This window comes from Mycteria americana, chromosome Z (assembly GCF_035582795.1).
Source record: "Mycteria americana isolate JAX WOST 10 ecotype Jacksonville Zoo and Gardens chromosome Z, USCA_MyAme_1.0, whole genome shotgun sequence".
Classification (NCBI taxonomy): Eukaryota; Metazoa; Chordata; class Aves; order Ciconiiformes; family Ciconiidae; genus Mycteria; species Mycteria americana.
The window spans coordinates 42,105,873-42,125,451 of record NC_134396.1 but is presented as its reverse complement, the minus strand read 5'-3'; the positions used below and the strand labels follow the sequence as shown (position 1 = coordinate 42,125,451).

The following is a 19,579-nucleotide window of genomic DNA, read 5'->3' as shown; positions in this document are numbered from 1 at the left end:
ATGAGAACAAGACCCACCTACTGCTTGCTTTAAAATATGAATGAAATAGCTCTAACTACTGTAAGTCTGATTTTTATAGTAAAGATTATCATTTTATAGCAAAAAATATACTTACAAAGGCAATCAGTACAGCAAGTGCGATTTCATTTCAGGTTAATAACTCTGATTTGCAAAAATGCAAACGTATAGGTAAGACTATAAAGTCATCTTATTTTGCTAAATCAAATTGAATAGCAAAATACTGCCTGACAAAGACCTTATTAGCCAAATCCTCAATGAGCTTTGGCTAAGACATCTTAGTCGCCACTAGGTGGCACGAGCTCACTTAAATTGTCAGCTAAATTGCCAATTTTATATTAGTGAGCAAAACATCCTGAAAAATTTTGATCTGAGTGCTAAAATTATATCCAAATAACCAGTTTGTGAAATTTTAAAAACTCCATAGTTTCCAAGACTGAATAAATATAACAGCATAAATTTTCTGTGTTACTGTCTGAAAGTTTTTGACATAAGAGAAGTAACTGCCTAATTAATCAGGTCTAAAGTAAACTCTGCATGTTGGGGTTACTGGATGGTAAATCTTGGAAATGTTCAGAGCAGGATTTTTGTTTAGAGTCTAAAATTTGGCAGTATGATGAAATTTGTGGGTTTGAGTATTCACTGTTAAGTACATGTAAATGGTGATAAAATCAGATTTCTGAAATTATTTTCTTAAATGATTGGCCTTTCTCCGCCAATATGCTTCAGTCTGTACTCTGTGTATGCTCCCCAGAAAGCAGGAAATGGGTATTTGACTGCAGAAAGCAACCGGAGAGAAGCACAGGTTTTACCAGGGGAACAGACAGCAGAGTGACCAAAGCCATGTCTAGAGAATTCAGACTCCGCACTCACTTTTCTGAACAAACCCAAAATATTTCTCATCTAACGTGTGATAGTACGGCAATTTTTTCAGATATCTTTAGAACATGTCCTGACACTGTGTATGTATTTGTACAAGACAACAGCACATTAAAAACGAGAAGTGGGTCCTGTAAGGGTATACAGATGACAACAGCTATTGGTACTTCAGTACAAAAGTGAACTGAAGTTATAAAAAAAGAGTAATCGTTATTTACCAGGATTATCAAATACAGTATAAGTGAAACAGTTTTTCACTCTGAACAGCAGTGTACCTCTAGGGCTTTTTATGCCTGCTCATTTTTGTTGAAGAGCAACTGGAAATATAAAAATAAATAAACAAAAAGAGAGACTGATGGGTGGAACAGGGACACACATGTTATTCTCAGCATGCAAACAAAGCTCATAACTACATGCTTCACAACTACACCAATTACTGGACAGCATAATTTTCTGGCCATGCAGCAGCGTTTTCATTAGTACAGGGCTGGGCTCCTCTTGATTCCCTGACATCTTACCACCTTTCCCATTCTGCTTGGTCTTGTGACATCTTAGACTTGCCTAAATGCAATTAATGCCGATGCATAACAAGATTTGTGCACACAGGTTCTGTAAGAATATATTTTGTGGTTGTTCTTAACAAATTGTTCCCTAAATGTGCTCAGCAATAGCATTGTGTAAGCAAGCCAATTTTCTGATTCGGAATGATAGTTCAGAGTAGAAATATCATTTTGTTCTGCTACAAGTGACTGTTTTTTGAAAATTTTATCACATTTTATCACATTTTATTTGCAGAAATGTTAAGATATACACTAGTATTTTGGGATATCAGAAATTACTTTAAAATAGTCCCTCAATTTTAAAAACTTCTTTAAAACCATTGTTTTAGTTATAAAATCAAGGCCGTAATTACACAGATGATTAGGAAAGAAGCAGAAAGCTTACAAAATCTTCACAATCTGATTGTTAGTAGCCAAGACTCACATTTAGTAACAGCAAGCCAAAAGGGGGGGGGGGGGCGGGGCGGAGAGTGAAATTAGTCAAGTGTAAGTCCTTTTAACTCAGTCAAAAACCTAAAAAGACTATATGAGGCACCTTTTTGCTGCCAGCCTTTGGAAAGGTGTACGATTTGAGTCTTGAGATAATTCCACCTCCTGCCCAACTCTAGAAACCACAATGTCAAAGAGGAACAGTAAACGTGTCAGGAAAATAGCTAAAGGTATTTTACAAAACAGATGTAGTATACAAGAACAAAACACTCCCAACCTTTCTCTTGTGTGTGCCTGCAAGTACACATATGATGCATCAAAAAAATGTAGTACAGGAAATCGTAGTACTAAATTTTCTTTCAACTATATTACTCTCAAACCATCTTGAATCTGTAGAAATACCTTAAGGCAGTTTTTAAATTCAAGCACATTGCCCTTTCCCCAGATCTTTTACACAGTGTGTTTCTCCTGCCTCTGTTACTGAACTTTAGCCACTCCCAACATATTTAGCAATGTAAATCAGTTGATAACTTCAGTGTCTTGAAGTATGACTAACATATCAAGCAAGATTTAAGGCACACCTTGGTCTTACAACAAACAATGTGGTTATTGAAGCAAAAAGCACACAAACTGATATTAATTCCAAACAAAAATGAACAGGCTTTAGATTTTACATGTGCACTTATGTTCTGTATAAAGATACTTTTAAAAGAAATGCAAATATATTTTACAATAATACATTAATTTCATTAAATGTGACTAATTAGCATTTCTAGCGGTCACTAAGAGATCATACCTGCCTAATTAGAACTGCGATGCAGTACTTATTGACCAAGCATTTAGGCTATGCTGAGGTTGAAATAATAATCTGAGACACATTCTAAGCCACTTTAAACAGCCTTTGAACTGACTTTCAGTTAGATGTCCTGAAGTTTTAAATAACCCATTTCGACATTTTTTTTTCTGAAAAGATAGGTTTTCTAATGGATAGGATTGGCATTTTTCCTAGCTTTCTTTTAAAAAAAATGTTTGATTTCACATAAAAAAGTTATCTTTTATTTTAAAACACCAAGGATAGCAATACAGTCCCTATTCCGCTGGAAGAACAGAAACCTTTTTGATGCTTGACAGTCTTCAGAGCTGTGTTACATAAAAATTCATTTACTACATATTGAAAAGGTTACCGAATCCGTTATTTTCTTTTACCTTACAAAATTATCTTTCCATATTGGGAATAAATGAGACCTGAAGCACTTCTTAGCTATAGTTTTGCAACAGATAAATTCTTGAAGAGATTAAGTGCTCTTTTGCACATGGTGAGCACGGTTCATTATATTTTTCCGACAAGAGTAGCTCCCAGCACTTGACCAAGCAGCCACCTGTACTGCCTTGATGGTAATACTGCTTAACTCAAATGTTTGTATTAGACATAAAAATGCATGCTAAGAGGAATACTTAATCAGGGAGTGCAACAGTACTAGTCTAAAGTTAGGCTGTACTCATAAGGTTTAGGTCTACTATTACTATCTGATAAACTATGGCTAAACAAATAAAATACTGAAAGAAGTGGAGAATTTGGGAAGTGGCCAGAAGTTGGCAGCTGCACTGTAATGTCAACAACTGATTTTAGGCTCCTATCAAAAGCTTCTCTGTGGGTTTAAATACATATTGGGATGATGTGCAGTGAGAAAAAAGTAATTTACGAAGTCAAAGAGGATCAAAATCACCTTAAATTTAGTTATGGAGGCTCCAGTGAAAGGCAAGAAAACTCCTAGTCCATACATATCCTGAGAGAAGTAAGAAGGAGTAAGACTCCATATTCTGCATGGAGAAATTATCTCCAATACAGACTTTCAGCAGAAAGTCCTTCCTTTTGCAGAGGAAGCATATTAGTATCACTAAAAAGGAGCTGTCCAGATTCCAAAAAAGGGGACAACAAACAGTAACATTTTGTTACTCTAAGTTTGTTCTTGGAGCATTAGCAAATACTACACAAATCCCTTCCCTGATGTAAATTTTACTCCAAGCCCTTACACACCAACAGTGTATGATGATGTAAATAATGTGAAGATAGATTGCAAATCCTCTGCATAAGACTTTGTGGTTGTATTTGCTCTTTTCAGGATGCATTTTTGTTTTTGCAACTTGAACTCATTGTATTTCAGGCTCTGTGTATAAAAAAAGCTACATGAGTGGTCTTTAGTGAGTTACTGCTTTTGCAGAAAGATATTAATGTGTAAGAACCTGGCGATATTAACTGAAGATTTGAGCTCCATAAGTAGTAACATTAATTTAAAATTTTCCACCTTCTATTTTTATGTTTATACTACAGGAAAGTAACTTAGCAGGCTTGTTTCATAAAACTCCTAAAGAAAACATGAAATTCAGATTTCAGTTTTAAGAAGTTCAGAATGTCAAACATATTGTAGCTTTAAACAATATTTTAGGACAATATTTGCAAAATATGCACTCGACACATCTCACTCATATCTTTGGTGCTTTTCCTTCTATCCATCATGATGAGTCTTAAATGTAACTGCTACTGATCAATCCTGAAAACATTAATGATTGTATGTAAAATGTGCAAGTGACCAAGTGTATTTAAGTCAGCTACTTGCTAGAGAAGTACGTGTTCAAGGGTGGAATTAATCTCACCTAACTATGGCTACCTAAAAGCAAGGCATATAGTCTTGACTAATCACCTAGTAACTAATCACCTAGGCCCCTTCTGAGTGGAAAGACATAGGCACATATTGGCAGAAAGTCATTCCACCACATTTAGGCTGAAGTGACATGGGGACGGGTATGAGTCTCTCTCTTGCTTCAAAATTCCTCAAAAGCGAGCCTTTGTGATTTGCTGAATGACTGGCTCTTCATTTGACTTCATTAATGTTAGGCAAGGTTAATCATACCCTGTTAGCATGACTCAGTCTTTCATCTGTAAAGCATCATGAACAACTGAGATGGTATTACTGCAACGCACTGATGAAAAGAGAAGAGGTTGGCCCATTTACTTTCATTGCACAGTCCTAAACATCAGTCAACTTAGTCAGATATATGGGGGTTTTGTTACTACTTCTTTGATAAGTTAAATACGTAAAGTAAGATCTCTTGATTTTACTTTCATTTACACTTAAACTGCAAAATTTTCTATGGATAATCCAAAACCTACGTAGTATTCCCACATTGAATGTGCTTGCTCTATCATTATAATTGCGTGTATACCACATGATATACATGTGGTCTCATGTGCTTAAACTTCACAGTTGTCCTTGTAAATAGCATAGATCCAAACTTCAGGACAACATTTAAAAAAAAATAGCACTGGTTTTCGTTGTGTAATTTCCAATGATTTAAAAGGGCACCTGATTTTCAGAAAGTGGCGGTATGAGAATGGTTGTTCCGGGACCCATGGGGACTCAACAGTACTGAAATAAATGTAATTGCCTGTTTGAACAAAAATATTTTTTTCTATAATGTGGGACTGCATTAAGATAATGACCTAGATGATTACACTCCCCAGGGAGTGGTGAAACAACTAAATTAAACTCCCTATTTCAGATGAGATCAACTACAGCTGAATGAGATGGTGTTATGTATCACACCTCAGGTGGCTCCTCTATTCAATGGACTCTAAGAACTTAGGCAATTATAATCACAGGTGGGCTTACTCACTCTTCATGGAGTTGATGAAAGTTTCCCTAATTTTACTGCACAAGGAATCAAACCCTTGTGCAAAGTCTGATGTTAACTGCACACACCAAATATGAAAATAAATTGAACCTCCATTTCTGCTTCAGTCATGAGATTCTCAAAATGGACAATGTAAACAAAGCAGTATCTCTCCTCCTAGTGTTGATACAGTCATTACAGAACATGACCATCAATGAGGCACTCTGCATATGAAAAATACTGATTTTCACATACATTATATGTATAAAAGAAATTCACAAAATTAAATGATGAATAGCTCATGCAAGACACTGATGAAAGCAATAACCATGCTGGAATATGTTAAGCTTATTCTTTTCAACTTACTGCTTATATCCCTAGAAAAACAAATTCACTGCTGCAATAATATCCAAGCATTAGGATTCCTAGAGCAGTATGTGACTGTAAGCCTTCTCAGATGAATGCTACTGCTATATCACCACCTACTCTTACCTTAGAAGGGGTTCCAGGAAGAGGAGAACGAGTATTAAAAACAACATTATCTGTAAAAGAATCAAACGTAGAAGGATACTGAGCAAGGTGAGAAATGTACTGTAAGAACACAAAATTTTACATAGGGGACCAACTTTCTAGTATTTAAATCACGTTACAGTGTTTCTCCTGGCCCATCTTCTTTGCTTTTGTCTCTAATGTGCAGCAGACTCTAGTACTTGCTGCCACGAGACAAAAGTATGTGCAGTGCCTAAATAATTCAAAGGAGTGGAAAAAGTATGGGCATATCCTCTCACCATGGCACTGGTATCCAGTCAGAATGACAGAAGAAGGCCTTAGAGAGAGAACACCACTTCTGGAATAGCACAAGTTAGACAAGGATCAGGCAGAAGCATCTTTTTTCCTCTGGCAGTCAGGGCAAGAGGGAGGACAAGGTCTCATCAGTATTTAATGTGACATTAAAGAAGAAACAGGCCAAAGAGCATACTGGACCTCAGGACACTCCCCCGCACTCCTTCCCCTCCCTTCCCCCAAGTTATGAAGGAATGCCTCTCTGACCCCCATTTTTAGCATCAGGTACACCCAATCCCTTGTTCTGCCCTGCTCTCCCCAACATTGGAAGTAACTCCTCATCTACCAGCAACTCACCTGTTGGGTGCACCTCTCACTGCACCCAACCAGAATGCCTATAGCAGTGCTGCTGATGTGCTGGCCTCAGCTTGGAGTAAGGACCATTGGAGGAGTGCTGGGACGACCACCTTGTTAGTGTGTGTGGACCAAGTAACACACACTGCCACTTCGAGCAGCAAAGCACGGTTCGCATCTGACACTAATTTAGAGCCAGCAATAATTGGAGTTCGTAGCCTCCCTTAAGCTACAGGATCTGCCTCCATCCTGCATGGTCTGGCAGATCTTAACTCATTTGAAAAGTTGGAAATTTAACATTTAAATTCTTTTTTATCCAACTTTAATCTACTGTAATCTGCACGCACCTACATGGCAAGTGGAAAAAATGCACACATCTTTATCATCATTAGAATGGCTACTTAGACATAACAAAATAATAGGAATAACTCACCGTTTTCTGAGCCAAGTTGTGGACAGGGAATGGTAAGAACCCTTAATAATCCATCTGGTTTGTATGAATAATGCTCAACTAACTACCAGAATGAGAGGGGGGGGAAAAAAGAGAGAAGAAGAGAAAAAGATGTTAAAAGGTAAGGGAAGTATAATTAAATGTACTGTCTCTCTAAAATTGTGTGCATATGTACAATAACTGGTATATATTACAGCAAATGAACTGGGCATACAGCAGATCTTTACTGCACATGTTCTTACCTCATCTTTACTTCTCTTTAGCAGGGGTGCATGTTTCTGAAGTAACCTCATGGATGAATCTGGAACCTGATCCAGGAACTGGATTTGTATGACTCAGCATTCCACACCTGGTTCTGCTACTCACCGGCTTTGTGACTCTGAGCAAATCACTTCTTTTTATACCTCTGAGTTCCTGCTCTTTTTTTTTAATTGTTTTTTTCAAGATGGGTATAACTACAGTGCAGGAGTTGTCCTAATACACAATGCTTTCTTTGGACCTCAAAGTCACAATGGGATGTAAGCAGTTAATAAATGTATAGCACCAATAGTTGTGGCCATTTGTGTTCCTGGATTGTCCTCTCCATGCCATTTTATTACGGGTTCGTTACTGCTGTTTTGGCTTTGGTGCATTTGGGTAGAAAGGAGGGGGTCTGTGAGTGAAAGAGTTGCAGACATATTGAAAAAACTTGTAAGATAGCACAGCTGCTTTTAAATCTCCAGTGACTCCAGGAAAGATATAGGCAGGACATTTACAGGAAAGGCTAAAAATTAATATATGCAAGTAAAGACTCATATTTTAGATTTGTGACTCACTTTATTTATTTTAATAGAATTTTAAGCAAGAGGACATAAGAGATTTCTGCAGGGGTTTCAATTCCCTTAGCATTTTCAATTTACGCAGTCATTTCTCCAGTATTCAGTTTTATTATCAACTATGGCATAGTCAACTATGCATTCCATAATTGCTTAATTTTTACCAGGGTTCAGACATATTTTGGTGGTAACCCTCATCAAACTATGCTTTTTCAGCCTTGAAGGTAGAGAATTTCAAAGCTAAAGAACGCAGTATGTGTACAGCATCCTAAACCATCCCCTTTGTGCTTCCTAGAATTCTGTTTATTGCTGCCACAAAGGACATTAGCAAAAGACTATACCTAGCATAGCTATTATTGAATATGGTCACTTGCAAATGCAAACGGTCTTCCATTCTAGAGAATGTTCAGCTAACTGAACAATAATTACAGCAATTTTGAACTTGGCCAAGCTGCAACATCACATTTAAAAATTATTAAACTCTCTACGCTTACATAGCTTTCTACATTAACATATATTTTCTTCATGTATAGAAACCACATAAAGTTGGAAACATATGACAAATAACCTGCCAAAGCATCTTGCAGTTTAGCGAAAGACTGTTGTCGCACAGCAAAGTAAAACAAGCTGCCTTAGTCAGTTATATGGAAACATGATGACAGATATCCAAGCGATTCAAATTTAACAGACCTGCCAGAGGGTGTCAAATCTTTTTCCATCCGGTATGGAAAGCTTTCCTGTCTTATCTCTGTCAATACGGTAATGCAGTACTTTTCCATCATTCAGCAGACACAAGGCATAGGAACCATTGCTGTCCCTTTCTCGGATACTGTAGGAATAAGAAAGATTTCAGGGTTATGTTTTACTAGGAATGAGCACCTGGGTTGAAATTTTTTTTTAAATCACACTTTCCTTTAAGCTTTTGAATTAAAACAAAGCAAAATCAGCACTGCAACTTCTGAAGACACTTTGTTAAGCCTTTCATTTATTTCTTAGTGTCATTTGTTTTCAGATGGAATTCCCTAAAGTTTCTTTTTTCTTCCCCCCAAAAGGCAACAGATGACAACAGAAAATCCACGATGTGGAGCTCTTTGCTAGGCAGCTACAGAACACTCTGCAGTGCACAAAGTGCTGTCTGAGCAAGGAAGCATTAGAAGGTTTGTGCACTGTAGGCGTACAAAGCCCATGGAAGTCTGAGGCCAGGATCCAGCATGTACAAGCAGCTACACTTCAATCTCCTCTACAGCTGACCTAAAATTAAAAACAGCGGATAAGTGACTTCATTAAAGCAAGATTTCTCTATCTTTTATTTTGAAATAAAGAGATGACAGTACAGGCAGAAGATAAAATACTAAAAGAATATAACGTGAAATACAAATAAAGGGAAAGTCTTTGTGCACTGAAACAGCTTGTTGTTTGGCTGGGAATTTAAAGTAAATCATATATTTCTGAAATCATCAATTCTTCTAATTTCTGTAAAGATATTAATGCTTTGTTGCAGATTTCACATAAAATTCACACAAAATTTCACATGGTATTGGGCTATATATCTGGTCTAAACTTCACTAGGGAGAGATGACGGAATGTAATACAAAAACATTGTCTAAAATTCAGAGGTAGCCAGAATGATCTCCTTCCTTCAGGAGATCTGCAAGCAACATCTGAGATGCCTGTAAAGTGTTGCAGAGTTGTTTTACGTGCACTCAAGGCTAGCTCACACTGAGACCAGTGTCTTCTGGTCACTGGACTCAGAGTAGATAGGAATTTGCTACCAGCTCCATCACAGTTGGCATAGCGTTTCTGAGTTTAGAAAGCAGGCTTTTTCTTTTAGTTTGAGTTGCCCATGTTCACTTGCTGCTGACAGTGAGACAGCAATAGAGCTAGATTAAAATTTCGTGCTATAATGTGTTTTTCCTACCAAACTCCCAGATTTAGCAACAGTTAAATATTTCTTCTTTCAGTGTGCACAGAAATCTACTCACTCTCCCTAGAATTTTTCAAGAGCCCTGAAAAGAAATATAGCAGGATATGCTCACTAAGGTGTTGGGAAGCTCCGCTGGTGCAACACTAGTACTTGCTATCACATCTCAGAAGATTCCAGAGGCAAGCATTAAATTCTGCTCCTCAGCTGACTCACTCAAGACTGAACTAAAACCATTTTTTCTCTGAACTAGTCATGCAACTATTTTTTCAAGCAGAGTGATTCTTGTTGCCTAAGATGTGAACAGGACACTGACTAAAGGAAAAGGGAAGTAGGGTGAGTTTTTTTTCTGAAACCGAAGTAACTTGTCCAGTGTCTCTAAAGCAACTTGAAACACATTGTGGTTTTTCATGACATGCAGGTATTTTCTCAGCATGCTGATTTCCTGTGCTGACTGACCAGTGGAGAGCAACAGGTTCTGCTAAAATGAAGAATGACTTCTACTTTGTCTTCCTCTGACTTGCTCTTAGCAAATAAGGCTTGGAAAAATATTTTCAAAATAAGAGGGCATTGTTTCTAAACCACAAATGAATGGCATTTCATTGCATTCAGACTTCTGTTCAGAATACAGCACGAGTAAGATTATAAAAGATTAGATAAAGATAAAGATTAGATTGTTTCCCAGTAACAAATGTCCTTCATGTTTCACATGAGGAAATGGTGGCTCCAATACAATTAGCTCTACTGAAACCGGCTCTCATTTGAAAGAGTTGTTACTATCACAAGAGGCATCATGAACATTTCTTGAGAACACAGGCATTAATGGGAGAAGAGAGTCCTGATTTCTAAGGACCATGGCACAGATCCAAACAGCCCTATTAGCATCCAGTGCAGGATTTAGGCAGAGTTCAGGTTTCTGACGTTGTAGTTGCATTTCTGAGCTCTTCCTTCCCCCAACCCACCAGCTACGTAACTCTGAAGACACCTGCAGCTCACAGTCACAGCAACTTCTGTTAGACAGCTCTATCACTGCACAGGCAAAAAAACTCCATTCTGACACCTATGATTGGCCAGGGTCCAAAGGGAGACTCGTTCTCTTGGGGCTACAGTCCAGGTGTTTTTTTAAACTGTAGCCAGTCAACTCCAGCACAATTTGGATCCAGCACAAAACACAACAACAGGAGGTACTGCTATCTTCCAAAACATGTCTGAAGAGTGGAAGTATCAAGTGCATTGAAGCAACAGCCAAATGATGGCCTAAGTCTTAGTTTTGGCAACCAGATCCCTTACTGGTCCAAAAAGTGCTCTCACAGAACTTACCATCACAGTCCAACCAAAAACTTTTACCACCTCTGGTGACAATGATTGTCACAGGCCATGTTTCACAATTTCATTTTGGTTTTGTAGACTGTAATAATGGCTGTCTAGGTTAGGCTAAGTCTCCAGAACTCCAGCTGGGTACACAGTATCCTGTACCTTACAGTTACCACAAAAAATGGAATCAAAGAAAAAGGCTACTCAAACTTAAAGGTTATAAACCAAAACCTCTTCAAATGGAAATCAAGGTTTTCACATCTTCTTGATGGTGCTGCCTGTAGTATTCATGGTAATCACATCAGATTTGGGGCTCTCTTCATATAAGTAACTTTCCTTCTATGAAAAGTAACAATTTTCAGAATGTTGAGAAAAAAATCCAAAATTCGAAATGCACTATCTGCAATGTTCTCTGAAATTAAACACAACATTTACTGCTCTTCAATACAAACCAATAACAAAAAAATCTTCATTTTAAAAAGCTATATTTTTTTTAAAAAGCATTTTGGCAAGGAAGGAAGTCAGCAGTGAAATATCACCTGGTCTTCCATTTCATGCCATTGCAGAGAATTGCAGATCTACAGAAGAAAAACATAAAGATAATAAACACCTGTAAATAAACAATATTGTCCTTTCATCCACTGAGATTAATCAGAAACATGAACAACTTCACTGAGAGCAAATCTGAATTCACGGATACATTAGAGAAGCACCAAGGTATCTAGATTTTCTGCAACACACATTTTAAAACAGCAATTTTAGAAGGAACCGAGAAGCTCAAATTGTTATGTGATGCAATGCAAAGAAGGTTTAGTTATTTATTTTCATTTTCATGCTATCTATGTTTCAGTATTTTTTATCTTTTTGTGAATGCAACCCAAATAGCAACCAATAACTATTTGGAGTATCATTACAGACTGTAAATAGCTATCCATTCTCTCTTAGCAAAGCCTCTATTTTTGCTTGGAAGCAAAAAGAGCAATGTTCCAATTTTTTCTGCTTCCAAGTGAAAAGCCAAATGATCCCTTTCTTTCTAAAGGAAAAAATCCCTGAGGGTAAAAAAAAATAAATTGCTATTACAACATGCCTCATTGACTGTGTTCAGAAACAGAAGTCACAGCATTCTATGGTGGAAAATAATGAAGGAAATAAACTAGCAAAATGCTTGCTTTAGGAATGGTGTGAAATTATTCTCACTCCTGAATCCAAGGGCATGTTAAAGTTTGTTCTCGGCCTTACTTTGCCTTCTCAGCAATCACAGCTTCCCTGATGCCAGAGATATTGACATTTCCCACTGCTGGTCAAGCTCCTGCCATTCCCTGCTTGTCTGCCCTTATGACAATCTCTCTTGTAATGTTATTAACAACATGGCTATTCATTATCACTTCAAATATCTACAGTCCACTGCACATGTTCCAAGTTTGAGGGCAATAAGGAATTAACTTGGTGCCATCTGTAAAAGGATCATACAAAGGAAAAAATGGATTGACTGCAGTCTTCCTTTACATAATTTCTTCTCCCTTATTTAGTTAACATATTCAAAGCTGTTTCAGAAATGTCAGCACACTACAGAATTTAGGAGCTAGCTCAACCACACACTATTACGATCTACAATGGAACCTAAAACTTCGTCTCCTGCTAAGTCTATTGTGGTGTGCTGCACAGTGACGAAACACCTTTGTGAGAAGGATTGCATCACTGTAGTCTATTTTGCTGGCATTGCCCTGCAGCGAAATACACTATGCTCCACCAAAACCCTAATAAATAGCTTTGCGGTATAACTGCACCTGCAACAGCGGATCTTCTCAGGACAGCTATCTCAGTCAGGGATCACATCTTTTCTTCACACCTCTGACCAACTCTGCTGCTGAAGCACACAGCACAGAGCTAGCCTTGAGAAGCCATAGCCCTGCTGCAGTAGTCTGCAAGTGGCACCTAACTACGTACCTAACTGAAGATCAGTAAACAGCTCTCCCAAAGAGCTGTGGGCATCATCCAGGCTGCTGTGGAGGGGAATACAGCACCTCCAGAAACATGGTTCACCGTCTGTATTTTATCATTTATATTGGAAAAATTTTATGGTCACTGAAGCCTAGCAACTGCTTGGCCTTTTGAAGAGAAACTTCATCATTAATTAATATTCCTGAATTAAGGTCATGTTTAGTAGGATTGTTTTCACCTTGCCTGGTGTCAGCAATGTCCAGTTCCATTTATGGATACAAACATAATACTGCTAGATTTATTTAAAGAATACTCTACAAGGTCCTATAAATCACCTAGCTCAGTATGTACTCCAGTAGTGGTAAATTCCTAGAGGAAGACAATAAGATTAATGTAAATATAGACTGCTACATGTATCAGAAACACAAATTTTTGGTCAAAGACAAGAAAACTCTTATGGACAACTGCACTTCAAAACTTGTTATTTTGAATGGGTGTTACTAATGTTAACTATTGTGACATATATGAGACAGCTTAGTGTCTAGATGTCATGAGATGCCCTGATGAGTAGTGCTGTGAGTCATTCTAACAGTCTAAAATAGTTTTGTCTTCTTTAGTATATCTCATTGCATGTTGAAGACATTCTTATGATACTAAAATTATTTTTACTTCCCTTTAACACAACTGCTCACATTTTATGTGAACTACATATGGCTATGAACCCATATAAAAGGTTTATAGAGACTAAACTGCTAATTATGCAATGCCTTCACTCACAATTTCCTTAATGTTGAGTTTTTAAGTTTAACAGTATTTCTGAATATTGCTTATCTCCCTTCACCCTCAGAATTTGTGGTTCTTAACACATACAGAAGACCACATGTTCATATAACTGAAGTGGCCACTACTGATGACAAAATAAGAGGTGCCAAGACCTACACTTACACTTACTGGAGTTGTTTCCTCTGTGAAACTGCAGAGAAAACTAACATTTCTTATACTGCTGGTCTGTCATTGTTAGCAAATTTTTAGTTTATTTTTAAACTGCTCCAGACATGCATGCAGTCATATAGATAATATTAAGAATATTACCAATAATATTATATATTATTAATATAAATATTATTACAACAACAGTATTAATGATATTAATAATATTATCTATGATCACCTAGACAATATTGATCATCATATTCTACAATTATGCCCTCTACCAAGCAAAGTCCAATGAAAAACCAGAACTCTGGTAAGAACCTTCATCCTACACAGCATGCAAAGTAGTGTAAATGAAGCTAAAAGGGGATTGAGACTTAAATAAAATTCCCTATTTTCAGTTGCTCTTCAGGTCATTTTAGAGATATCATATTTTCCTTCTATTCCACTGCTATAGTTTTTTCTCCAAATTTTGTGGCTAGAGTGGCAGTCTTTCATGAGTGTTCTTCCCAGAAGAGGTGGGCACTGCTTCCTATTTCATGTCATTTCATGACATTGTTTCTATATTTGTCTTTGAAAACAAACTCTATAGCATCCACACACATACTTATTTCACTGACTTTTCAGTCATGACAAAAGCTTTAAAAAGACCCTAGTAAAACACGCACAGTTAGCTCAGAACTTTTCCAGCAGCTTGGATGAGTCGCAGTGTTAGATTTGTGATGCTATTCGTGACATTTTGAACTGCAATCAGGAAGCTTTTCAACTATTTCCATATGTATTATATAAAAAACCCTCTAGATTTGATAATCTTGTAGTGCTGCAAAGCAGCGCTAAAAAAATCTAGGTGTTAGATGTGTTCTCACAGAGACCGCTGTACTGGATTTTGTTTCAAGGTAGGTAGGTCAGAGAGTTAGCAGATTTCTGGTACAATGAGGTTTTAGAGACCCTTGTAAAAGAATATACAGAAATATCCAGCCTTCTAAGATTTATTGTTTTTTCCATAATAAACAAGGTTATTTTTGTCATATAGCAGCACCTACTTGTGGACTTGTTGAATAGCCTCAGAGTACCTCTTCTCATTGAAAATCTAGCTTCCCTCTATGTTCCCAGGCTCCAATTCCTACCTCAACAAGCAAACTTCTCTTAGACAATGAATGTTTCCAAGTTTTACCTTTCAGTCAGCTACCAGGCTTGAGTGTCTCAACCAACGTGAGAAAAACAGTCCCTGAGCAGCTACATTGACAAGCACAAATTCACAGTCTTCAGTCCACATATGTACAGAAGACTCTGACACATGCTGCTGCTGGGTAAGGAAAAAGTATGGGATGTCCGTGCCTGAAATGTAAAACAACGCACCTCTCTAGCACTCCACAATTTTGCTGCTACTGTTTCAGTTAGCTAAGAAATGAGTGGTTTATTTCTCAACACCTGCTGAGCAAGCCCATGTTAGGCAAACCACTGCAGAAAATAGAAAACCTCTCTGAATTAGATAGTTCTTTTGTTATTTGCAATGAGCCTCTAGGTCTACCGATCTGAGAGCTAGAAGAAAAATAACTGATTTCTGATACAAATGAACAACACATTATTTCTCTTGCTGCTCTGGTTGCTGAATTATAGGGCAGATGAAGATCTCACCCTGTTTCTTCCCTGGGAGCATAAGAGTAAACAGCAGCTAAGTGGTTACTGAGCTCTAAACCTGCCAGATAGGCAGTCCGTGCAAGAACAATTAATGCATCAGAAAGCACTCTACAGATGCAGAAGTAAACAGTGTTGTCCTTAATAAGAGGGACCCAAACTCAACATACTATCAGTTACATTTTCATATTATTTAAGCTCCAATGGCACTTCTCATGGTTTAAACAGAGCCTTAAAGTTAGCATTTTCCCCTCTATGTGTTTATCTACCTGATGTGAAAACAGCCACCTGAGTTCCAGCAGAACTATGCACCCACTGGCATAACCAGTCCCATAGGAGAAGGCCTGACTGCTCCCTCCACAGCTCATCGAGCATGTCACTGCAAACAGCACCAGAAATGCCTCCTAGGCCATCTCTAAGTGAAACAGGAAAATTCTGGGGAAGTATTTCTATCTAAAGCTGTAGGAATGCTTACAGAAGATTGAAAAGAGACCAGGGCCTATTATAGTGAGTAAAAATGCCAAGTCTGCTAAAAAATTACACTCCCTCACTCCAAAGCCCATCCCTGTTGTTAAGAAATGTTAGCTAAGGATCCATCTCTTTGGATAAAAATTAGCTTCCTTTTTTTTTCCCCAAAGAGAAGCACATTGACCACATAGAAACCAACGTGTGCAAGAGGTATACCGGAAAAGCTGCAAGTTTTAATACATGATCAACATTATGCCTCAGCTGATATAACATTGATTTGGTAAGATGTTAATACAGAAAGTAATAATTTTTTAGAAAAAACAGGTCATTAAAAGAAAGGGTTGCTGCTTTGTTTCAGATTACATATGCACCTGCCCTTGTATCTAAAAAGTAAGAAAAGAAACTAGCAATGAAACTAGGGCAGTGAAAAGGAGAGGTGGTATGGTAGTGCTGTGCTGGTAATCTACGACAGTGACTACGTTCATCAAACCAATTAAACTTCTCCTAGTGCTATAGGAAGAAGCATTCAGAAAAGATGAATCTGTGGTAAGGGAAGTCTTTGGCTCCACAAATTTTTGTAACAATTTTTTGTTACAGATGGCAACAAAAGCAACCAAGTAAATGACCCTCTAGGTGTGATCCCAAGAAACAGGGAGTACAAGGCTGAAAACGTGAAGACACGTTGGTGACTTGGGTGAGAGTGACCATGAAACAGAAAAAATTCAATGACTGAGGGAAGGAAAGAGATTTCAAGAAATAGGATGTCAGTACACTCAAAGTATTTGTAGGCAAGAGGAATTAACTCTACTGGAAATAAAGATTTAGAGGAGTTACTGGTTCACGACAATTAAGATTGAAACATGGAAACATATGAAGGTTGCATCTACATGAGCAATCAGTGTGGCACAATTACAGCAAATCAGTAAGGTGAAAGAGTTGGTACTGAAGAAGCATATTCACCCTGCACTCACTCCTGCGGTTTTACTTTGGACTAGCTTTAAAAAAATCAAAGGTAGTTGAGTGCTGAAGGAGACTGTGTAGGTGGGCGATGAAAGTTCTCTCAGGAATTATACAGCTCTAAGTGATCCTTCCTTGGCCATGACCTTTAAGCTTCATTTTCTGTCATTATATAAATACTTCCATTGGGGGGTGGCGGGACAACACATGAAAAATTGCTCAGTGAAAACATCGATTTTTTTCAACTGAGGATTTTCCAAAATAAAAACTTTTTTGTTATAAGATTTTGACTGGCTCTAATCCTCACAAGGTGATGGCTGTTAGTCACTATACTAAATGACACATTTACACTCAGAAAACAAAAGATCATGAGGTCGAGTAAATGCAGACAGCAGCAGATACAAAATGGCGTTATCAAGGTAAAAGCAATTCTTTCTGTTGCTTAACTGCAAAACAAAGCACCACCACTGCCCCCAGGAAAACTGACAGTTATAGATCCCAATGGTTGTTAACATAAGCAGTTTGTATATTTACCGCTTTGGTAAGTCAGTGTACCGGGCGCAGGTGGCCAGGCTTTGGCAGTGGGGCTGCAGGGGCTCTGTGAGGAGGCCAGGGGCTGCCCTGGGCCGGTCACAACTGGTTCCAGCTGGCCCCAATGGACAACCCTGCAGGGCACTGCCAAGCCCCTCAGCCGCATATGTGGGGCCTTCGCCTCCATGAAAACACCCTTAAGAAAGGGCAGAAAAATGCCTGGTAGGTGGTGGCGGAGAGAAAAAACCAAACCCAAACCAGAAGCAGTAGCGCGAACACCAAGGGCAGAGGAGGAGGCAGGGAGCAGGCGCTCCAGGCGCCAGAGCAGAGTCCTTTGCAGCCGGTGGGAGAGGCCGCGGTGGAGCAGGTGTCCACACTGCAGCCCTCCAAGAAGCTGGATATTTCCTGAAGAATATTTCCTGTGGAGAGCCTACCTTGCAGCAGGGAACAGTGTGAGGAGGAAGGAGCGGCAGACAGAAGCTGTTCCAGACTGACCGCAGCCCCTGTCCCCCACCCATCCTCCCCCGGGCTGCTTTGTGGGGAGAGGGGTTGGTGTGAAGGAGTGAAGTTGAGCCTGTGAAAACTGGGAGTGTGGGGCTGTGAGGGGAAGGTGGTTTTTCTACTCTTTTGTCTTTGTTTCTTACTGTCCAACTAAATTTTAATTGACAATAAATTAAATTACTTTTCCCCAAGTGGAGCCTGTTTTGCCCGTGAGAGTTAAGTGGTACATGATCTCCCTGTCTTCACCTCGACTCACGAGCTTTACCATCCTGTTTTCTTCCCCTCTTCGAGGGGGACTGTGGTTGACGAGGGGTAGTGTGACAGCAGCTTGGTGGGCCAAGGTTAAGCTACCACAGCCACTTAGTACTGCTTATCAGTTATAAAACAAAGTTCAATGAATTTTTCTGGGTATTGAGTTTCTCTGATGCTCCCTTTAGAATTACACTTAGTATTTGATTAAAAAACAATGACCCACGCTTTTGCTATACTTTCCCATCTTTAGTTAAGTGTAAACCTAATCTTGGAGACACTTGCTTAGTACAGGAATGATTATGTCATGTATATCATGCTGGACTGGGCTCTGTCACTGTGAATGAGCCACCTTTTAGGGCATACTCTCATCTGAGATTCACTCAAGGGAACTGTGTAGTGACACTGGTGGCAAACAGCAATACCACAGGAAAAAGCACTCACAGAAATTTCCCATTGTTTCTTGACCCAATGAGGATACGGTGTTCTGACTCTTCCCGAGAGATCCTCCCGTGGAACCACGGCATCTTCTCATGGGCTGTAGTGGCAATCAACTTCTCCAGCTGAGGCTTTTGACTAATGATAGCTTGCTCAAGAGCATGCCCCTAGACAGTGGTAAAAACACAGTGGGACAGTCAAACTGTCTTCTGCAATAAAAACATGACAGGTAGACTCCCAGTATTGGATTGCTTTTGGGAGATACAAAATCTGCACGTATTTGTCGTATGTGAACAAAAGATCTGGTTGCTATAAAGACATGAAAACAGAAACCAACATATGGTAACCAAAACATCACAAAGGTGGGATTCTTCCCTTACTTCTGAGAAACAGAAGGAAAAATAACCAGTAAATTAACCTGTTAATATATCAGTACATCAACTGAAAATTACATCATATTTTTATGCTAATGAGACATAGCTAAATATACTTTGTGTCACTCTGAGATGTCATAACATACCTCCATATTACATAGCCTACGGCAGTTTACTGAAATAAACTGAACACGCTTTGCAGCATGTCTATGTTGAAGACAACAATGCAAATTTCCCAAAAGCAGACAGGACAGTCCCAATTTTAGAGTGAACTATGTTAATATTTTAGGTATAACCCTGACACTTCTAAACCCATCTACAACCTATCACTTCTAAATTTGGCCTAGAATCTG

The 19,579-nt window shown here is 38.5% G+C and overlaps 1 protein-coding gene across 1 annotated transcript in view; it reads right to left on the bottom strand.

The window, feature by feature from the left end:
* The window catches only part of SYK (spleen associated tyrosine kinase), a 53,728-nt gene that overhangs the window by 14,183 nt on the left and 19,966 nt on the right, over positions 1–19,579 (bottom strand). Inside the window, exons 3-7 of the mRNA XM_075488258.1 lie at positions 18,859–19,019; positions 8,652–8,790; positions 7,129–7,210; positions 6,051–6,100; positions 1,993–2,061 (exon numbers count right to left, since the gene is read on the bottom strand). Coding sequence (XP_075344373.1) covers positions 1,993–2,061; positions 6,051–6,100; positions 7,129–7,210; positions 8,652–8,790; positions 18,859–19,019 — 501 coding nt within the window. The remainder of the gene's footprint in view (positions 1–1,992; positions 2,062–6,050; positions 6,101–7,128; positions 7,211–8,651; positions 8,791–18,858; positions 19,020–19,579) is intronic.